At 39.8% G+C, this 22,109-nt stretch overlaps 1 protein-coding gene and 1 long non-coding RNA gene across 2 annotated transcripts; both read left to right on the top strand.

Annotated features, from left to right (window-relative positions):
- The first annotated feature begins 1,626 nt into the window (after nt 1-1,626).
- On the top strand, nt 1,627-20,647 carry LOC126760778 (zinc finger protein hangover). The gene is made up of 8 exons (XM_050476674.1): nt 1,627-2,131; nt 11,198-11,503; nt 13,441-13,584; nt 13,670-14,768; nt 14,849-15,250; nt 15,921-16,906; nt 16,977-17,543; nt 18,334-20,647. Exons 1-8 carry the CDS (start codon nt 1,985-1,987, stop codon nt 19,723-19,725), a joined length of 5,043 nt encoding a protein of 1,680 aa, XP_050332631.1. The 5' UTR covers nt 1,627-1,984; the 3' UTR covers nt 19,726-20,647.
- On the top strand, nt 3,670-6,172 carry LOC126760779 (uncharacterized). Its single transcript, XR_007667250.1, has 2 exons — nt 3,670-5,596; nt 5,663-6,172. It is a non-coding gene; the product is annotated as an uncharacterized LOC126760779 (long non-coding RNA).
- Nucleotides 20,648-22,109: the final 1,462 nt, after the last annotated feature.

Genomic DNA, 22,109 nt, shown 5'->3' with positions numbered 1-22,109 from the left:
TAAGTATGTACATACATATGTATGTACATACTTGCATACTAGTCGCTAAATTTTGCAAAAAATTACAATGCAAAAATAGTATTTTTTGCACTGTTTGCATATAATATCCGCTAAACGTTGATAACATCCTTATTTTTATAATAATTTTTTTTTTCATATTAACTGAACAATTATGGTAAGTTGTGTATGTAAATGCACTTTTATCACTTTTCAGTTTGATTCAGTTGAATTTAAAAATTGCAAAAACTGCCATCAGATGCTGTTCTTAGTACAAATGCAAATGTGTTTACATATACATATGTATATACAAACATATCTATACATAATATATCCATACTTGGAATCTTCAATTCTAAAAATTATAAGTTGATGCACATTATATAAACATTTTGAGAAATCGGTAGGGCGCAAAGGCCACGTTGCAACTTCAAACTCATCTTAAAGCAACCGCATATTTTGAACGTCTTGACAAAGCATATTTTTAGTGGATATTTACCAGATAGGTAATATAGGGATACTTCAATAAGACACAATATATTCTGCTTTATATGTATATTTAAAGAAGCTGAGCTGCCTCCACTTGAAGGAGCCAAGGAGCCAAGGGTAGATTCGTTTGGTTATGGTTTGAAATAAAAATGTCTTACTTAAGAAGAAAACACTGTAATTTGCCAATTTATGTTGCACTCAAATGTCTAAATGCCATGTCTTTGAATTTTTTACTTGTCTGGAGCTATTTTCAGATAAATATCCATTGATATAAATTTAGTAAATCTAATAGTCAGCTGAAGGAAGCGGAACTTTGGCGGGATACAATGTTTACGTTCTTGACATTTGAATGTCAAAATGTACAACAAACAAACCATTGTGACTTTTTAGAAACCAAATGAAATAGTAAAATATTTGTCAAAGCAAAATAATGTGCCATATACATACGTAACACACTTTCCAGTTTTAAAAATTTAATTATTAATAATAATTTATTTTTATTCTGGTGCTATTTAAAAGGATATTGTTGAACTATCAATTTATAACATTAAGGACCATTTTTTCAATATCTGGTTAGCAGCCATTTGTCAGTTAAGTTCTGTTTACTGAGAGAAATAGTCTTGCTTAATTTAATCACTAACCAAAATTAGAAAAACTCTAAGAATTTCAAATATCTACGTAAGCCTAAATGAACAAATATTATTATATATAATAAAGTTGTTGTTGTTATAGCGGCAGTAAATATTAAATAAGTTATTTCTAGACTTGGTGCCGAGTTGACAGTCCTAAGTCAGAAAAAAATCCGATTCCAATCCGGGTTTTTAGACCTGACTCTGCTGGGGATGGGTTATTTATATATTAATTGTCACCGATACCATTAACAAATATGTAATAAACATCTGTTGATTGTGAATGAAACTTTGAAATTTAATAATATTCCAACGCCTCTGCATCGTTTTCAACGGCGGCTAAAACAGCTGATTGTCTTTTTCACAGAGTCGATTTAGTTATTAGTTATTTCTTTTTACACTAGAGAGTGTATTTTACACGCTAGATGTCGCATTTTTTGTTTTCTTGTCTCTGTATTTCCACTTTTCGTGCACGAAAATTCCCGGTAAAGAAAAATTAACCAACTCTGAATTCAGTTTTGTAGAAAATCCCGTCGCGTTCAGACTTGCAAAATTAAATGTGACCGGAAAAAGTATGATAAAAACAAAGAAGTCGGGAGAGAAGTGGAGAAGAAAATAATTGTAAAAAAATAAACGATAAACATTAATAAAAAGTGAAAAGAAGTGCGAAAAAACGCAAAAAAACAATTGAAACTGAAAGTGAACTTAAAACGTCGTTGCTTCAGCAATAACAGATTCCAAAACCAATTAAAAATCATACAATTACAATATATACATATATAGAGAGTTATCTGCTCGTCAGTTGGCTACGCTTCAGTGTGAAATTTCTGGGAGGGAAGAGCGGCGTCTGACGGAGTCGTCGTTACAAAATGTCGGACGGCAGCCCAGTGCGTGCGCGACAAAATTGCTGTCGCCTCTGCTTGGCTCCGGGCAGTGAATGCATATCCATATTAAACAGCTATGCGGCGGACAAGGAACCGTTGGCCACTAAGATACAGAACTGCGTCAGCATCAAGGTGAGTACATAGTATAACTACCTACACATATATGTAAATATAATGAGAAAAACTGGGTATGACCCAATCAATCATGGATGGCGATGAGTGGTTCCTATCTAGAAACATGCATATGTTTGAGTATTCTATATGTATGGAATCTAGTTAAAAATTTATGTTGTAATAGCTAAGGAAAAATAGGAAAATTACCTAAATTTGTTAATAAAGAATGTGATTGAGGTTAGGATGAGCACAGTGAACGACAGCCAATGCGATTGATTGTGCAAGTTTTGCGTCCGTGCTCCCACATGTGTCATGCCACGCCATGCGGAATTGCCAAGTCACCATATTGGTGTTAATGGCGTTTGTTGGTTAGTTGCGCTGGTGTAGCGTTGCCAGCCCGTGAGCTCTGAGCAATCTGAGCAAGCAATCAATGATGGTGCCGTCTGGCGCGTTATATGTGCGCGCGCTCTCTTCCGCTGCCGCTCAGTGCCTCCACGATTGTGACATGACATGGCTGGCTAGCTGGTGTATTATGGCGTATAATAATGTTGTGCTGTTGTGTGGAATCGATTCCATTTCGGATCCGGATTCACAGCGCTCACATCGTTATCGCACTCGCGTTGACTCACTAAGACTCGTGGTTGGTTGGTTGGTTACTTAGTTGGCAGTTGTTGATTGTATAGCTGAGTGGTTGAATGGCTGAATAATGGTTCACTGTGTGTGGATGTGACCGCGAGGTGTAGTCGGCTGGTAGCTACGACCGCAGCTGTAGCTACAACGACTGCTGCTTTCATCGAGGCAGTCGTCTCAAATACCATCGCCAGATTCGTTAGTTAGTTGTCACGTTGCCTGCTGCTGTTGCTAATTGCTCACAGAACAAAGCGTGTCCACTATTTTCACAGTAAGAACCGGATGGATGAGCAGCTGCAGAGGGCGGTACATTGAATTTTCTTACTAAAGTTCACTTACTACTGGTTGTTTTTCTTTAATCTATGTAGACCCTAGTTAGAGGTATTTTATCGGTTTTTATGTAAAAATTGATAATTGATAAGAAATATCAATAAAGAATACCAATCAATATGTGCGTATATACATATATTGAACTAAGTACATATTTACATCAGTGATCTCCACTCCTATCCGTAGCCTTAATCGCTTGACATATTTTCTTTACAAGATGCAGGAGGAATATTTGGCTGATCAGTTGAAATTTGACCTGAGTTTTTCTATAGAAACCATGGCAAAAACAACAAAGCCGGTAATAACAATTATACGCACACATGCATACAAACGCATGCATACTCGATTACGAAGGAGCGAAAGACATAGTCGGTGATAAAGAACGATATGTGCAAAGAAGCGATGAAAACAATGCGATTTTTTTTTTGTTGTATATCAAAACAAAAGAGAATTGGATTCGGAAAGCGCTGTAAATGTATGGAAGATTTACCAACTCTAAGGATGAATTTCATTATTTTAGGAAACTTTGCAAAATGCGCGTACAGAACGGTACGGTGCACGAGGAACATTTCATAACCGTAACTGCCGACGCACATGTGCTATTTACTGGAACGCTACGATTGACAGGCAGCAGTTAAATGCTTGCTGGTAACCGAGTACCGTGTGGTATTGGCTACTACGCTATCTCTTTCTGGCCTGCGTTCGATGCGCATTATCGGTGGTAGTAGTGCGTCGACTACATCGTTGTCATTTCCCTCGCTTGGCATGCTGTTTTGTGCTGGGAATTGACGACGTGCATGCCTGTATCGACTACTTGGAATACGTTGTGACTTCGTTGTTGCCATTACCTTATGTTCGTTCCATAGCCGTTATCTTCGTTGCTGTCTATCGATTCGCTCACCATCTGTGACCGATTCCAAAAGTGGAGATGGCTTTGTTTGTCGTCTGGCGGTTGTTGGTATACGAGTACTACGCTTTCCACATGAATTAATGTTGATAAGTGGAGTAATTTGAGAGCAGCTCTTAGGTACGAAATAATGTAGGCAGTTATTTTGCTACATCGTTGGAGGGATTTAATAAATGTGTATTCGTTGCTTGAGCCGTACTTCCAGCTAGCACCAGACAAACTGTATGAGACTGAGGCGCTGTCGCGCAGTTTGGAGTAACTAAGCAGTTTCACCTTGAGAGTTGCATAACGTGTTTGAGCAGCTGGCAGCTGCTTACACATTTTAATGCGTGTGTTATATTTTGATAAAAAGATTTTGAGGTTATGGAGACAATAGCTTTTTGAGACATCGTCCCAAGGGAAAGGTGTACATGCATTTTTATCAATAAGGGCTTAATTGTTATTTCTGTTGCAGTTAGACATTTTTGGCGTTGTCTCATGACATCGATACGTCATATTGGCTATAGAAACTGAAAAAAATTAGGCGAATGTATTCATCTAAGATTTTCTATCGCACTTAGATTGATTTTCCATTCCGACTACGTTAATTTTGTTAATTAAATGTAAGCGGAATATAAAAGTAAATATTTTTGTAATAGTTTGTTAAAAAAATATATATACATACATATAACCGATAAGATTGCAATTAATTAATGGCTTTGGTTTGGCCGCCCATCTTGAAAAAGAATTCATTTCAGGCTTGTATCGTTTATAATATGTCAACACTTTACCTTGGTCAAACGTCGTACCAATGTTGCTATATAATAACAAAATTAAAACTGCCTTCACGCTAACTACCATAGCCTCATTTGCCAGCGTTGTCAGCCAAACACGCTAACGTTTACTTCGTTTCACGCTACGAATTCTCAGTGCGTTCGTCATGTGTTTATCAGGGCACGTTGTTCCACTTGCCGTTCTCTGTGTCGAAAGGGCTGTGGTTGAAGCTAAATTCATTCGCTTTACTCAGAATCGGCTGTAATGTTTAAAAGTTCGCTCCTACCATAAGTTAACATTCAAAACTTTGTGGAATTTTCATTTCTAAATATGTGCCTTGATCATTTCAGTTGTATGTTTGTACTTGTATAACTAACTATTATAATTTGTCACTTTTCAATAGCTGGTACTCTAGTCGCTCCAGGTTACCACGTCAGCGTATTTGTTAGCTAACTCACCCTCACTATAAACCAGTGTTGACGACGTCATCACTCCCAAGTTATTTGGTAGATATACTCTTATCGTTGTATTGGAGCACAAATAGATAGGTGCCTATAATGTTTGCGTACATGATATCATTGCATAGTGAGGTACCCAGCTAAGTTGTTATGTGGTTTGGAACTTTGGACAATTAGCAGCTCTACATTGTGTTCACGTGGCTTTGAGGTTTCACTTGAATGGCTCAGTAATGTTCAAATATCCCTTTTATTTGTAGAAACCTGCATATGTCTTAAGTTTATTTAAGAAATTTTTAAGTTGAATATATAAATATCAAATACTCTGGAATTGCTTTGTATTGTCGTAAGAACGAGCTGTCATTTTTACGATATGACGATGACTATTGTCTAGAGGCCAAGGAACAAGTAAGTAAATGCATATTGAAACCAGTATTATACAAATGTACTGATACAAGATTTTTATGCTTTCAGATTAGTAGAGATACATATATGCACAACACATTGCTTGGAGGCTTTTGAAGTCGATCAAAACAAATACTGTTACATTTTGGGCATTGCTTGAACACCTATAAAATGTTTCTTTGATAATTTACGTGCTAATTTTGAACTGAAAAGAAAGAACTGGTAGTTTCCAGTAGCAAACTATTCGAATTACTCTCGTCGGTTTTGAGATATCGCTGTGAAATTTTGCGTACTTCCTTTTTTCTCCAAGAATCTGCTCATTTTGTCGGAACCGCCGATTTCGGTTTACTGTAAACTGAACGGTCAATATCAAGTTTGTGTATGGACAACTTTTTTATTGAAGGAGATATTTCCATGTAATTTGGTATGGACTATATCGCAAACAACGCTGCAATCTCCGTAGAAATTAATGGCATATATGTACATGTGTATGTAGCTGTCATACAAATGGACCGCAAATTTAGTTCACAATGATATTGAAAACGATTCGCCTTTAAGTTGAATAACTCTTTTATATAATTTTACAAGTTCTTTATTTCAAGTTTTTAACTTAACCTTTTTCTCTAAAGTAGACAGCTCGTTATATTCTCATTTCTCTCAATATGCACCATTTCGATTATCAGCCAAAAAATAACGATGCAAAATTTATATATTTCCTTAAATGAATTATATATTATGCTTCCATTATCGATCGCTTGAAGAAAAGTTGAATGATAATAATGAAAATGAGGAGTTCGACGCAACACAAAAAGCCAGTAGCTGCCGTGCATTATATGCTACGCAGTCACAGATGAGCGACGTTGAGTCTGTGTGTAGCTTTAGGTAATTCGTTTGCAGCGCGGAGCATGGGCAAGGTGAATGAACATCAAATGGACCACCGCCCAGTCGCCGTATGGCTACGACGCACTATTATAACCCTCCAAAGCAATGCTTAGCCATATACAGTTAGGTCTATGTGTATACACATTTACCCTCGCATGTGTTTGTTTGCGTGTTCATTGGTATGCTGTACTCCTACCTGCATAATTAAAGGAAAATAAGGAGTCATAATTAAAATACATTTTCTTATAGTTGTATTAGTGCTTCTTTATGTATACAATCAATATTTCTGCATATTTGCGCATCTGTGTATGTGTGTGTGTAGTAGTGTATGCGTAGATTGGCATCTGTAATTTTCTTTATTCGCCCATTTAATTCTATCCGTTTAGTCTTTCTGCAAGGATAATTATAATTAGCATTGTTGTTGCACTTATTGGTAGGTTGACTGTCATACAACGCTTTGATAAGATACACGTATGTGCATATGCATGTGTATGCATATTTAAGGTTATGTGCATTGCTTAGCACATATGCATGTACATACATACATGTAAATTTAGCAACAATATGCACCAAGTTATCAATCTATATGCATTCATACAAATAAAGGGATATGTAATACATACATATGTACATGTATATGTATTTCTTAATTATTCTAGTTAACTAAATGTACTAAATGTATGTTTGTCGGTATGTGGTAATGCACTAATGTAATGTTCTTATATACACACATACATTTAGGCGCACTTTCAACAATGTATACCCACTCCAACTTCAATATTTATATAGCCTAATGTGTTGTATATACAGTCACGTGCGTATCGAAAGCATAAAATTCAGATTTTTTTTTTTATATATTTAGGGGTTTCACATAGTTTCATAAAGTTATAACGATCCGAAAACATAGCGTTCAAAGTTGTATTTACGTAAACTTATTTTAGTATGCAATCCAACAACAAATTTTTTAAACTAGTATAAAAATTTATGAGTTTACGATGCTTTATGACACGTTGTGAGTACCCCAATTATTATATTTGACCTAGTTCAGAGGGAATATTTATAAGATTTTGTGGTAATTTCTATAATAAAGAGAATCATTAAATCTTTTGTAATGAAATAGCTTAGATCTTTCTAAAGTTACAAAAAAATATTTTTTCACATTTCGAGAGTCAATGTAAAACAACAGAGATATTTTTCTTAATTTAAAACGTCGTTTTGAATACAACTATGAAACTAATAATACCCTATACAAAATAAAAATGATGAATATCAAGTCCTTGTGATTTTTATCGGTCAGTTTGTATGGCAGCTACAAGCTATGGTGTTCCGATTTGAACAATTTCTTGGGAAATTGTTGTGAAGCTTTGAACAATAGTCCATGCCAAATTTCGTGAATATATCTTGGCAAATAAAAAAGTTTTCCTAACAAAGACATGATTTTGAAGCCCAGTTTGCATGACAGCTACTTGTTATAGTTGTCCGATTTGAAAATTATGTTCAGAGATTGTAACATTGATTTGGACAATAATCTGTGCCAAATTTCAGGAAGATATCTCGTCAAATGAACAAGTTTTCCATATAAAAGCTTGATTTTGATCGGTCAGTTTGTATGGCAGCTAGATGTTATAATGCCGATGCCATCCGATCGTCTTAGGGAGAAAAAGCCGTGTGCAAAATACACAAAAACTGGGGAGTAGTTCAGTTCGCGTATTTTTATACAGAGAGGCGAACATCGGTTAAATCGGCTCAGTTCACACACTAATCATTTATATATGTAAATACTTTATAGGTCTCCGAAGTTTGTTGTTGTTGTAACAGCAGCATTCTACCGCGATGACAGTCCTTGACCGGATATGAAATTCGGGTCCGTTCCGGTTACGTAGACTGACTGTCGTGGGCACGTGCCTTTGAAGTTTCTTTTTGGGTGTTGAAAACTTTGTGGCAAATTTAATATGTACTGTTCAGGGTATAATAAATATATTATGCCGTTTAAAAAAGTAAAAAGGACTTTTGGCGAAAAAAATCGATTAATATCGAAAAAATTCGAATATTTTTAGTCCCAGCGCTACATAAAGCTTACTGCTTCTGAATTTAACACAGTTGTACTGCATTGGGACAAGCATATATGATGCGTATGTATGCCCTTAGGTAAATAGGGACTTAAGATGAACGTATCCATGTATACATATATTAGTACATAATTATTAGAAATACATTTCGACGCACTTATTCGATTTAGCTACACTTTGGCTTACACGCATGAACGCAAAACACCTACATACATACATAATATGTCTTTATATGGCTATGTATGTCTTCGTGTGTTTGTCTTTAATCATTATCCTTGCGAAATGACAAAGGTTTTGTGTTTAATCGGCTTGAGTGCCTTCATAGGCCAATACTAAACACAACTAACACCGGTCTCTATGCCTTGTCAAGTCGTGTTTAAGTGCCTGAAAGCGTTGAAGTTGTGTGCAGGTGTGTTTTTGTCAGATTGCATGCGGCGACAAATGATATTAAACTTAAATATTAAATTAAAATATTCAATTAAATGCCATTGTCTGCAGCTAAAAATGTTACGCACACACACACGGCAGCTGCATTATCCTTTTTGACTGCTGCTTAACGCAATGTGTGCGTGTAGGTGTGTGCATGTAGTTGCTACTTGTTCATAATCACACTCAATTGTTTGTTTGTTTATCTTGACCTCTTGTCTTTGCGGCGGGCGGCGTGCATAATGAGACATTCCACACACTACATATGTAATAAACATACACACACATGTATACAAGTACATTACCATACATGTATGCGAAATCACTCAGTCAAGCATATAAACCCCACATGTTCCATTGCTAGTGAAATTTAGAGTGTGGGAACTCATTTGTGCGGGTCAAGTCCTGGGGTGTAGGCTTATAAGGATACATATACATATGTATGTACATATCAGCATGTCTACTTATTCGCATACATACATATATAGCTACATATGGACCAGCGTTCGTACATCACAGCTAAGACATTTCCGTCGTCTACATATATTTACTGTTGTTTTGAGCAGGAACAGGTCATTGACATCAATATCAAATAGAAATTGCGGCAGTTGGTGTACCCCTGCCTGCCGCTCTCATTATTATAACTACTGTTATGCGTATATAGTTGTGCTACCGCTCCTGTTGCTGTTGTTGTTCGCCTGGCCGGCGGTAGGAGTAATTTGCGGCGACAATTTAAAATCAATTTCCCAAATAGATTTGAAGTGCAATTTGAATATTTCATTCGCAAGAAATTAATTAAAAAAGATTCTTCATTTTTATTAATTAAAAATTCATCTATGTACATTCGTCTTCATGCATATTTCATTAGACAAAACGAAAAGTATGCAATACACGCGCTTAAACTAAAATCGAAAACATAACGGTAAAATTTTCGGCAACATCGAGGTCTAGAGTGAGTTGAAGTTAAGAAAATATTCCTTTGTATTGTTGTTGTCGTTACAGCGTAGAAAATACTCCCAAAATAATTGTGATAAAGTCTGCAGAGCTAAAGGTCCTACGTCGGAAAAAATTTCGAATCCATTCTAGTTACGCAGACCCGACTGTCGTGAAAACGTATTTAATTCGTCTTTTAGTGGCAAAACACAATCTCAGAATCCAAAACGAGGCGCTCTTGAAATTATGCAATATACGCGCAAAACTAAAATGAATCCCTAAAAGTTAAAATTTCGACAACATCGAGTTATGGGGTCAGTGAGAAAAAGGAAAATATGCTTATCCTGTTGTAATTCTTCTTGGTCTCCGAATATTTTTGATAAATTCCGCGGTCCATAGTGGAATAAAATCCAGGAACCGTTTCGGTTGTGTCGATCAAATTGTGTAGGAAACGGATTTCAAATCAATTGTTGTTGTTGCTGTATCACTAGAAGACATTTCTCGTATAATTTTGAGTTCGGTAGAACCGATTCTATTCGAAACGGATTTCAAACCTTCTGTTGTTGATGTTGTATTACCAGAAGACATTCTCCGAGTAATTTTGAGGAAATCTGCAAAGTTGGCAGTCTTTGCCTCGATAGCAATACGGATCTGTTCTGTTTCGGTGGACCCGACTCTCGTGGAAACGAATTTAATTCCCTTTGTTGTAGATGTTGTGTCATCAAAAGACATTCTGCTGCTGCGTTGGCTGTCTTTGACTCCATAACAATTCTTATCTGTTCCGTTTTGGCAGATCCAACTGTAGTGATAACGGTTTTCTATCCATAATATTCACTCGTTGACAGTAATAGTCGTATTCAATTTAAGCTCGAGGCAGTATGAAAGTCTTTTTTCCAAACCATTAAATTTAGTTGTGAAAAATGGGACAAAATACTCTCAAAGTTAGGTCTATGTCTTCATATATCAAAGTATACGAGTATCTATCCGCCCTAATAATACGATGATTAAATAATACATTTTTACTAATTACTTAATATTAACATTTTCCACATATCAGTAAAAAAATGTACCGTTATATCTGATTTTCAATAATTTCGGAGCCTTTAATTAATAAATTATTCCGATATGAATTATTTTCAATGTTGATTATCCTCATTAATCTATATAATCTCTACGTACATTCATATGTTTATAAAAATATATTCTTTATCCTTCTTATATAAGCTACTAATCACGGCAATACTCAATAAAACACTCTCTAATAAAAAAAATTTTGCTCTTCTCTCACTTTCAGATCAATCCCGAAGATCACCTATCACTGCGCATTTGTCATGCGTGCATCAGTTACCTGAATTCCTGGCAGAGTTTCAAGAATCGCTGCCTTGCCTCACAAAGCAAGCAACGCAGTTGGTTGGACACGAATAAACGTCAACAATTGCTCGACAACAATGTCAGCATATCAACGATTGGTGCAGATGGCACCGGCCAACAACAGCAACACCAAGCGGACGACAGTGAACAGCACAACGCGCCGAGTTTGGCATCATCGATTTTGGATGGAATTTCGTCGTTGAAGAAACGCAAATCTTTAACTGTTTATGTGAGTCCTAAAGAAAACCCTACAACCACTACTACTAGCACTACTACCACTACTTGTACTAGTACTACTAGCCACGCGGTTAGCAGCACTGCTGCTACCACCACGATTACTAGCACTACTACCACGTCTACCGCCAGTAAACAGCAATTGCCAGCAACCACAGCAGCTCCGCTTCATGCGAAACAGACAGCAACACAACCATTGCTATTGGAGCAACATTTACCTTATAGGAAATACAGTCGGCAATTTGCGCCCACAGCCGGCTTGATAGCTGCTGCCGCTGTGGGTCGCGCACCGCCGGTCGCTGTGGCTGTGGCACCACCGTCGCAAGCGCCACCGCGTCGTGCGCGGCATTATCATCGCAATCAGCAGCAGCGGCAACAGCAGCAGCATCATCAGCAACAACAACAAAAAGAATTGCAACAACATGTGCAAGCCGAAGTGGAAAAATATCAACGGCAACAACAACAGCAATTGCTCTTAGAGCAGCAAAAGTTGTTAGAACAACAGCAAGTGCAACAACAACTTCAACCACAGCATCCCCAACAGTTAGTGCCACATCAAGCACCGCCAATTGCCGTTGCTGCTGCAACTTCCACGCCATCGTGTCAGAGTGCCGCACAGCAATTGCGTTTATTTAGACGTTACACGTACAATAACGTAAACGTATCGGCAACAACGTTTTGCATATATACCTATATACATACGTCTATATATATTTTATATTTATGCTTATGTATATATTTCTTTTTTCTATCCTTGCGAAAGAAATTTTTTATTTTGAATAGTTATTTATATATACAATATTAGGGTCTAGTGGGCTGTCGGTCTGCATATAAGCGAACTTTTTCCTCAAGTTTTAGGATACCGCTTTGTAATTTTGCACATGTTCTTTACTCATCAAGAAGCTGCTCGTTTACCGGAATCGCTGATATCGCACCACTTTTCCATATAGCTGCCAAACAAACTGGCCGTTGAAAATCAAGTCCTTGTATGGAACACACTCTTATTTGAAAAGATATCTTAACGAAATTTGGTATGGATTATCGCCCAAGCAAATACTACAATATCCGAAGAAATTGTCCAGATCGGGCCACTATTCCATATAGCTGCCATACAAACTGGCCGTTGAAAGTCAAGTCCTTGTATGGAACACTCTCTTATTTGAAAAGATATCTTCATAAAATTTGACATGGATTATTGTCCAAGCAAAAACTACAATCTCTGAACAAATTGTCCAGATCGGACCAGTATTTAATATAGCTGTCATACAAACTAGCCGTTGAAAATCAAGTCCTTGTATGAAAAACATTTTTATTTAACGAGCCATTTTTCACGAAATTCGACGGCAGATGACTGTCCAAGGCAGCGTTACATTTTTCGAACAAATTGCCCAAATCGGGCCACTATTCCATATAACTGCCATACAAACTGACTGACTAAAATCTTGTATGCAATACTTTCTTTTATTTGAGCAGGGTATTATAGGGTCGGTGTAACCAAAGTTAACGTTTATTCTTATTTTATCGTATATTTTATCAAAAATGTGTTCCTTTTTCGAGTATTGACAACATAGGAATTTAATTCCAAAAGACAGACTATAATTTTATAATTTAGGGGGTTTTTCTATGCGAGCATCAATTTTCAGCAGACAGCTATTTAGGGAGCCTTTTCTATATGTATTATATTTTAAATAATATGTAAACCGTTTGCATTCTAAATTTTGTATTTTTGGTTATAACAAAAGAAAACAAATATTTTTCTTAACCCAATTTTTTTTCTATACAAAAAAAACGATATTATTTTTTTCAGCGACTCTAATGAATTCAAAAATTACTAACATAGAAAACCCATGTCCATACATTCATTTAATTTTTGTTAAAAACTTAACACCACTAATTAATTTTTTTATATTTTTTCTCCTCTCTCCTCCACAGCCTTTGCCAGCTGTCGAAATCAAAGATGAACCGATGGATCCCGATGATGAATACAACACCAAACAGCATGACGAGTCCGATGACATGGTTGACCCAACACTCTTCTTAGAACGCACCGAAGAGGAGGGCGACGAGTCGCTCATGGTATGTCTCGTACACATTTTCAGTATAAAACATATTTTCTTGCAATTAAAATTAATAAATTGTTTTCGCAATACACCACCTGCAGGAACACATGCCCTATCAATATGAGCAACCGCGACCGCCCATTGAGCTAGCCGCACTGGTGGACACCAAAGAGGCGTCCTGTCGCGCCTGCAATCTGAAATTCTCCACACGCGCCAACGCACGCCGCCACGAACGCAATCTGCACCCAAATCTCTTCGAGCTCTCAACATCGACACCCAACAATATGCCGGTGACCAAACCCACACCCGCCTTGGCAGCCGCACTGGAGCTGCAACGCGCCACAGCGGCCGCCGTAGCCGCGGCAGAGGCGTCGAACGCCGCTTCCGGCATGATAACACCGCTCAAGTACCGACAACAAATCGTGAACGCATTCAATAAGTGTGAAATCGGCGGTTTCGACTATGAGCATCCGGAGAAGTATCAACACCATTTGACCGATGAGAAGATCGTGTTCCTGCAGCAGAACGATGAATTTTTGCGCCAATACCAGAATATGACTTGTCGTTGTTGTAATAAAACCTATTCGACCTATAAGAATTTCATGGCACACATGCGCAAGAAATACCTAGCATTGCCGCGCAACCTCTGCTTCAATTGCCTGAAGCTGAACGACTCGAAGGCGCTGTTCATCTCGCATTTGAAGCGCCGCAACTGCATCAACTTGTACAAAGTGTTGCATGCGCTCATGGCGAAGGACAGCAACTTCGCCGCTGCAGTCACGGCCACAGCGGCCGCAGTACCGGACAAGTTGCGCGCCAAGGAGTTGCTCGTCAATAAGATGTACGAGTGCAAGTTGTGTCCGCAGAAGTACCGGCTGAAGTTGGAGTTCCGTTCGCACGTGTACGACGAACACGCCGACATGCAACGCAAGGACACCATGCAAAAACAATGCTGTTACTGTGGCTTGGAATTGGACGATCCGGCCGAGCGTAAACGTCACTACAACAACATGGATTGCATCGTGTCGCTGCGTTGTGTCACGTGCGATGCCAAATTCGATAATCACCAGAAATTCCTTGATCACGTGTATGAGAAGCATTTGGCCGGCTTCGGCGAGCAAATGTCGACATCGTCGCTAAATGCTAGCGCCATAAGCACAGAAAATTCGCCGGCCAAGAAGTCAACCGTCGGCTTGGGTGGTGAGTCACACACGCGTCTACGGTCAACGCAAGCAGCTGTGTCATTACTAATTCTCCATTTTCTCTCTTACTTTATTTAGGCGCCTCCTCCACCGATGAGTCACGCAGCAGTCACCAAGCTGCCTCCACAAATCAACCGAAATCACAATATTTCTCACGTATGCCACAAGCTTGCCCCATATGCGATCAACAGTACAACAACTACAACAATGTGTTGCGTCACATGGAATCGAAACATCCGGACCAATTGCCACAGACATACAAATGCGTCAAATGCGGCATTGGCTATCCGCGTCTCTCGAATTTGCGCGAGCACATGGTCAGCGCTCATTCGGCGGACAAGGCGCGTCACACGGGCTTTGAGTATATTGTGAATGCGGATGCGGTTAAAATTGCCTATGGCACACAACAGAATGTCTACACGGGACGCTATGATTATGTGATGAAGGACTTGATGTCGATAACGAATGGCGGCTCAATTGGTAGGTGTTGCAACATTATTGTTGTAGTGGTAGAATATATTTTCCTAAAAGTTTGAAGGAATACTGCCGAGTTGATAGTTCTTGGTCGGATAAAGATCCCGCGTTGGCTTTGGTTACGTAGAGGTAACAGAGTTGTTGTTGTTGTAGCGGCAAACAACATTTTGAAGTAAGGGCGGATAAGAATTCCTGTCCATTCCAGTTATTTAGACAGTTGATGTCGTCGGAACGGAGTTGGAATAGATTGTTCTAATCTCCTTTTGGATATTTTTCGTCATATAACGGTTGTTTGTAACAGCACAAGGTAACCGTGTTAGCTTTAGAATTTTAATTCGATGTGGTAATTACGAACAGTGAGTTTGATTGTTTTTGTAAATGGTCGTTATAAGATTATTGCCACGCCCACAAAAAATTATAGGCGGCAAAATCTCAAAATATTTGGAAAAATAGCTCCTAACCCACCCACTCAATCTGTCAATCTCGGTTGCTATATCTTGTCTTATCTGCCATATAACGGTATATTGCAAAAATAAAAGAAACAAAAAAAAAAAGCAAGAAAAACGGGAAAAAGTTACAAATAAAAAATTCTGACATTTTTAATTATTTAGACGTTAATTTATATTATTATTCATTAGTTTCTAATAAAATTTGTTTCTAACCTCAAAAACTGCAGCTGACGACGATGAGAACTCCAGCGAAAATCCAGCAAAGAAAATGCGCACAGACACGGGTGCCGCCGTGACAACCAGCACTGGCTCCGGTGGCAGCGGCGGCAACATGTACAGCAGCCTGAAGGAGTGCCCCATCTGCAATGCGGTCTTCAGCAACAACATCGGACTCTCCAATCACATGCGTTCACATAGTGCGGCGGCACAGAACAATTCGCTGACACCGGGTGCGATAAGCGCCAGCAAATCGGCACCGAGCGGTCTAACTATAACACCAGCGCCACCGGCGAAATCCACAACGCCACCGGCTATGCAACATCAGACCGCCGTGCAGAAGGCGATATTCAAGCGTAGCTTGGAACAGGCAGCCGATCGACGTTTCCGGCGCATGCGCTGTCGCCTCTGTCAGCGTCGTTTCTCATCGAAGAAATCGTATCGTTTCCACATGCTCAACGACCATCAAATACGCAATGTACAGTTTATCAAATGCAAGCTGTGCGATGCGGAATTCGCTTACGAGAAGGGCCTGAAGGTGCACATGTTCAAGATACACAATACACTGCTGAAGGACGAGATGATCGAGAAGCAATTTGAATGTGATATTTGTTCGATCGTGTACCGCAGTGAGCCGCAGCTGCAGCACCACAAGAAGACCGTGCACGGTAGCGCTGTCGGCGGCACCGATCAAGCCGATACGACCTTCGACGACAGCTTGGCCGGCGGTGCTGGTGGCGCTGATGTCGGTACGGCCGCGAATCCGGCTGATCGCTCGGGCTTGTCGACGCCGGTGAGTAGTGTGGGCGCCGAACGCAGCACAGTGGACAACTCAACGAGCGGTCCGCTCTACTGGTACCAGTGCAAGTACTGTCCATCGAACTTCAATACGAACAAGAAGTTGGCTATACACATAAATTCGCATGACGAATTCGATTCGAATGACTATTCCTGCAAGGATTGCGGCAATGTCTATAGCGGACGCAAGAGTTTATGGGTAGGTGTCTACGAAAATATCGAACAAATAATATTTACTCACGTGCTTTTACACCGTTTCCAATTTGCAGGTGCATCGCTACAAGAAGCATCCACAATTCCCCGAACCTTCGGAATGTGTGCTCTGCAAGAAGGTCTTTTTCGATAGTCAGATGCTGGAGAATCACATACCGACCTGTAATCGCAAACCGATCAACGCATCGGGCGCTGTCGCCGAAAGCGCTGGACCGCCACCTATTTACAAGCATAAAACGGGCGATGACGATGATGACGCATCACACGATGCTAGCGGTGTAATAACGACAAGTGCTTTGGGTGGTGGTGAACTGGAGATTACACCGATACCGGCCAGTGGCATGAAGATTAAGCTACCCGAAGTGGCTTGTACCATATGTGGGCAGCGTTTCACCGATCAGGAATTGTTCGCCAAACACATACAAATGCATGAAATGGAATTGTATACGGATAATCCGTTGGCGGCCATGTTTGATACTGGCCCAGCGGATCCGAATCAATTCTATTTGGATCGGGTGAATGATAATGGCGAATACGCCTGCGATTTGTGTAATAAAACATTTACACAAATGACTGCACTTAAAGTGCATCGTAAATGGCATTTCAGAGGTGATAGCAAACAGGTGAGCTTTTGGGCTAGTGCAGTGAGGCTGGAAGCAAAATGTCCCATTGTTTTGGTGTTCGAAATTCTAGTGTTTCACAAAAAAATATATGCAAAATAGAATGCGTATTGACGGTTGAGGCTCGTGGGGCAGACATATTAAAGAGATGAAGAGGAAATAGGGAGGGAGGAAATGGTGGGAGGGAAGGGAGAGTGAGAGGGGAGTGATAAAGAAGTAGCACAGAGAGAGGGAGGAGAGAGAGATAGAGGAAGAAGAGAGAGACAGGAAGGAGAGTGAGAGGGGAACGAGAGTGAGAGGGGAACAAGGGAGAGGGAGAGCGGAAAGAGAGAGTGGGAAGAAGAGCATGTAAGATATATAGGGAGAGATAAAGAGCAATGTATTGATTTTTAATGAAGTGAGAAGCAAAGAGATTCGCATACAAACGGGGAGAGATCGATAGCTATTAAGACCGAGAAGAGGAATAGAGAAACATGGCAATTAACAAGTGGGTGGAAACTATTTTTGGATGGAAATTGTTTCTTTGGTTACATAGTCTTGCCTTTTCTACAAATATTACAACAAAAACGTTCGAAATTTAGATAGTTCTTGTGTTCCAATCTACACAGCGTACCCCCAATCGCAACCGAAACCGCATACAAATTTATGCAACAGTGTTTAGTCATCAAAATTTACAACTCGGCATTTTAGCATTTCAAGCCGCGTCCTCCGCACCAGTCACAAAAATAAATATAAATTAAATTGTATTTAAACCAGCCATGAATATCCGTACTAATTTTACTTACCCCCATAGAACCAAGCCGACGGGGATCTTTCAGCCAATGCAGCAGCGAACCACTTATCACAGATCCAGATCAACCATCAACATCCACCGGGATTACAAGCGGTGGGCCTTATGCCCAATCCCCATCATCACTCTTCAAAATCCCAGAAACGCAAACGCGAACTTAAATGCGAATACTGCCCGTCCACCTTCATCAGCAACAACAACCTGCGTCGTCACATCTACGAATTGCATAAAGAGGAAATCGGCAACTTGCCGGTGCCGCCGAAAATCAACGTCGATCCATATTTGCAATGTCGTCGCTGCCAGGAGAAATTCGATACGAAGCACGAATGGATCACACACAAAGTGAACGATGCGCGCGTCACCAAACCATTTGGACCCTTCCAGTGGGGCTGTGACCTGTGCGGTGCCTATGTTTCGCGCAAAGAGAAGCTGATCAATCACATACACAATCACCTGAAGGAGAAGGAGATCGTGCCGGTGGAGGATCAGACGCATGATCAGAATCAGAATCGTGCGGTGAAGCCAAAACCAGCGACGACCGCGGGTGTGGTGGCGCCGATGACTATTAAAATGAGTGATGGTGAGGTGAAGGTGAAGGTGAAGCAAGAGCATGACAGCGATGAGGAGAAGGAAGACTTGCATGACGGTGTGCTTAAGGGGGAGGATGAGGAGTCCGAAGAGGAGGATGTTGGCGGTGAGGTGGATGGTGAAGTAGAAGAGGATGAATCGGCACACCATGGTGTTAGTGCGGCGCGTCGTCCCGGTATGGACACAGATGACGAAGTCGATGAGGATGCTTCCGAAGAGGATGCAGACGCAGACGCGGACGAGGATGAAGAATATGAGGTTATGCCAGCGGCTATGAATGAGCAGACCGACGGTGAGGTGGCGGAAGCGGATGAGGATGACGCCGATGATGCCGAAGACGGTGCGGAAGATGTAGACGAAGGCGATGACGTTGATATCGATAATGAAGAAGACTCCAATGATCGCACGATTACCGCACCAAATGGTCGCAGTTATACGCGCGTGCCACCGGCCGCAACACAAGTCACCATCGAACCGAATCGCATATCGACAGATACAACCGAAGACTCATCGCCGTCGTATGATGAGGATGACGATGATGATGATAACGACAATGATTCGGATGATGACAGTGATGCGGAGAGCGGCGATAGCTCATCGCAGGCATCGAAGACACCGGCACCGGCGCCGAAAGCACGCTTTTCCTGCGATCTCTGTCGCGTCTTCTTCGATTCGCAACAGGAGCTGCAGAAGCATGTGAAAATGCATTTCCTTAACGGACCCGGCTCGGTGTCGCTAACCGAAATCAAGCCAAAGACGGGCAACAAGTCGAGCCGCAGCAGCAGCAGCGACGTGGTGGCGGTGTAGTCGTGACGTAACGCCGCCGCTGCCGCAACACTCGCTACCTGCCAATGCTAAGTAATATCTTTGTTGTTGTTTTTACTACTGTCACATAACAGAAATGCCGTTAAATTTTTTTCTAGTTATTACTTTTATTTTATTATTATTCGGCAGCGCCTACGAGCGCCGCTCATAAACACTTTAGTGAGTTACTGCCTAATTTATTTAATTAATGTTTTATTCTATTAAATTCAAAAAAAAAAATGAAGAGTTTGTGTTGCTTATGAATTGTTGTTGCAATTAGGAGAAGTATGTATGCAAACTTTTTGTAATAATAACTGTAAACCTTAACAATACAGCAATAATACACTGCGTATGTATGTATTAAACTAAAATAATATAATATACCTATATATATGTACATACATACGTATATATAAAATAATAATTTAAGATATTCCTGCTCAGTTAGATTTCGCATGGTGAATGAACGACAAACAATGTGAAACCACCAATAACGGCTTTTACTACAAATACATATACATGTTTGTATGTATGTAATGAATTGAATACGAAATATATAGTACATACATATGCATACATAACCTAAAATGTGCTGCAGCGTTGCAGGGAATCGCAAACATTTCCAAAAATCAGGAAATAAGTAAATAATTTTTATTTTCACTTTATTTTTCTTTCTTCGATTCTAAATGAATATACATAAATGCGTGCATAATGTAACTGTTAATGTGTTTATTTATTTCTTTAATTTTTTCTTTGCTTTTATTATTCAACACAATTAATAAAATAAATAAATATATACTATAGAAATATAAATTAGTTTTAGTTTTAGTAACACTCTTACAAATACAAACTAGTTATAAGGCTTCAACTGTAAACACATGAATTCAAGCAAAATTTAATTCAATAAATATTTATGAAAAAATTATTTAAAATTTTTGTCGATTTCTCCTTCAAAGTAATCCCTTCCCTTTGCAATACACTTATACCAAGGAATTTTCCAGTCATCATAGCAATTGGAAAAATCCACCGTCGTGATGGCCATCAGAGCCTTCTTCGATTCAGCTTTTACTATATCCTTAATTGAGTCTACCGCTTACGTGTCCTCGGAGTGGTCCTGTGAATTTGCTGAATAGCCAGAAGTTACACGAAGGTAAATCAGGCGAATGCGGTGGTTGCGGCACGATATTAGTTGAAAATATGACGAAATGAACACGAAGGATATGAGATGGTGCATTATCGCACTTCTTTGTTCAATAAATTCAGACATAGTAAAGATCGAAAAATTTACTTTTAGAGCCTACAAAACGAAAATACTAATGAATATTTTGACGGAAATTATAAATAAGACCAACGAATACCAATTTACAGAAAAAAAATTTACCGATTTGAAAAACACGCGTAGTATAAACCTTCACCTTTCAATTTGATCACAGTAATACAAGGCAATCGGGCAGCATGACGCCCATTAATATCCAGGGTGACGAATACGAACGGAACGGAAGGGATATGAGCCAGAAGAGAAGAGTTAGCCAAAAGCTTAACAATATGGCAGCAGCGGTAGCAAATCTCACTTAAAGGACAGTGGACTGACGACTGATATCGGACATCCATTCGTGGATCGACAGATGACCTGGAGTTGGGAGTAGGTTAGGCTTTGCTGGTTAAAGTTCCACACTCGGTCTTTTGATGCTCCTCTCTACTTAAAAAAAAGGCAATCGGCCGACCGGTCCTTAACAACGCCGCGCCAATATTGAATCGCCTGAATGCAGTGAAACGCGGATGATCCTTTTGGCCTGTTTTCGTTGAAACCATCCGTGCTCCTCGCCTCCTTGCAGTGGAACCGCCTCCTAGGAACATCAAGAGGTTCTTCTTTAACTGTGTCGATGACATAAGACAATACGTCGATCAATCTTCGGACGTAACTAACTTCAGACATGCACTGACCGGCATTTACAGCATTTATACCTAGCACCTTCAACAACTCCCTCTCAGTGAATGGTGTACTTGGAGTCAACCTTTGCACAACTTCATTCTGGATACTGTAGCAGGTTAAACTACTACCTATCCAGAATCGACCCCGATATACCAAATATATGTCTAGCGTGCAACGAGTCCCCGCATGTCCCTAACAACCTCTTTGCATGCCCAGCTAACCCTACACAGGTGACACCCCTCTCCCTATGGTCCCACCCCGTCGAAACAGCACGTTTACTTCCACTACCGTTGGATGACCTCGAATACAACTTATCTGAACCTTACTACCCTAACGAGGACTAGATAGCCGTTACAACAACAACATACTAAAAATTAAAATTGATATCTCCAATAGTTTTTGAGTTCCAGGCATCTAAAATGACATCGCTCACTTTAAATAGCTTAAGGAGTTG

Source organism: Bactrocera neohumeralis, chromosome 5, assembly GCF_024586455.1.
Source record: "Bactrocera neohumeralis isolate Rockhampton chromosome 5, APGP_CSIRO_Bneo_wtdbg2-racon-allhic-juicebox.fasta_v2, whole genome shotgun sequence".
In the NCBI taxonomy this organism is placed as follows: Eukaryota; Metazoa; Arthropoda; class Insecta; order Diptera; family Tephritidae; genus Bactrocera; species Bactrocera neohumeralis.
The sequence above is the reverse complement of the archived record's forward strand: the minus strand, read 5'-3'. Positions and strand labels throughout refer to the sequence as shown.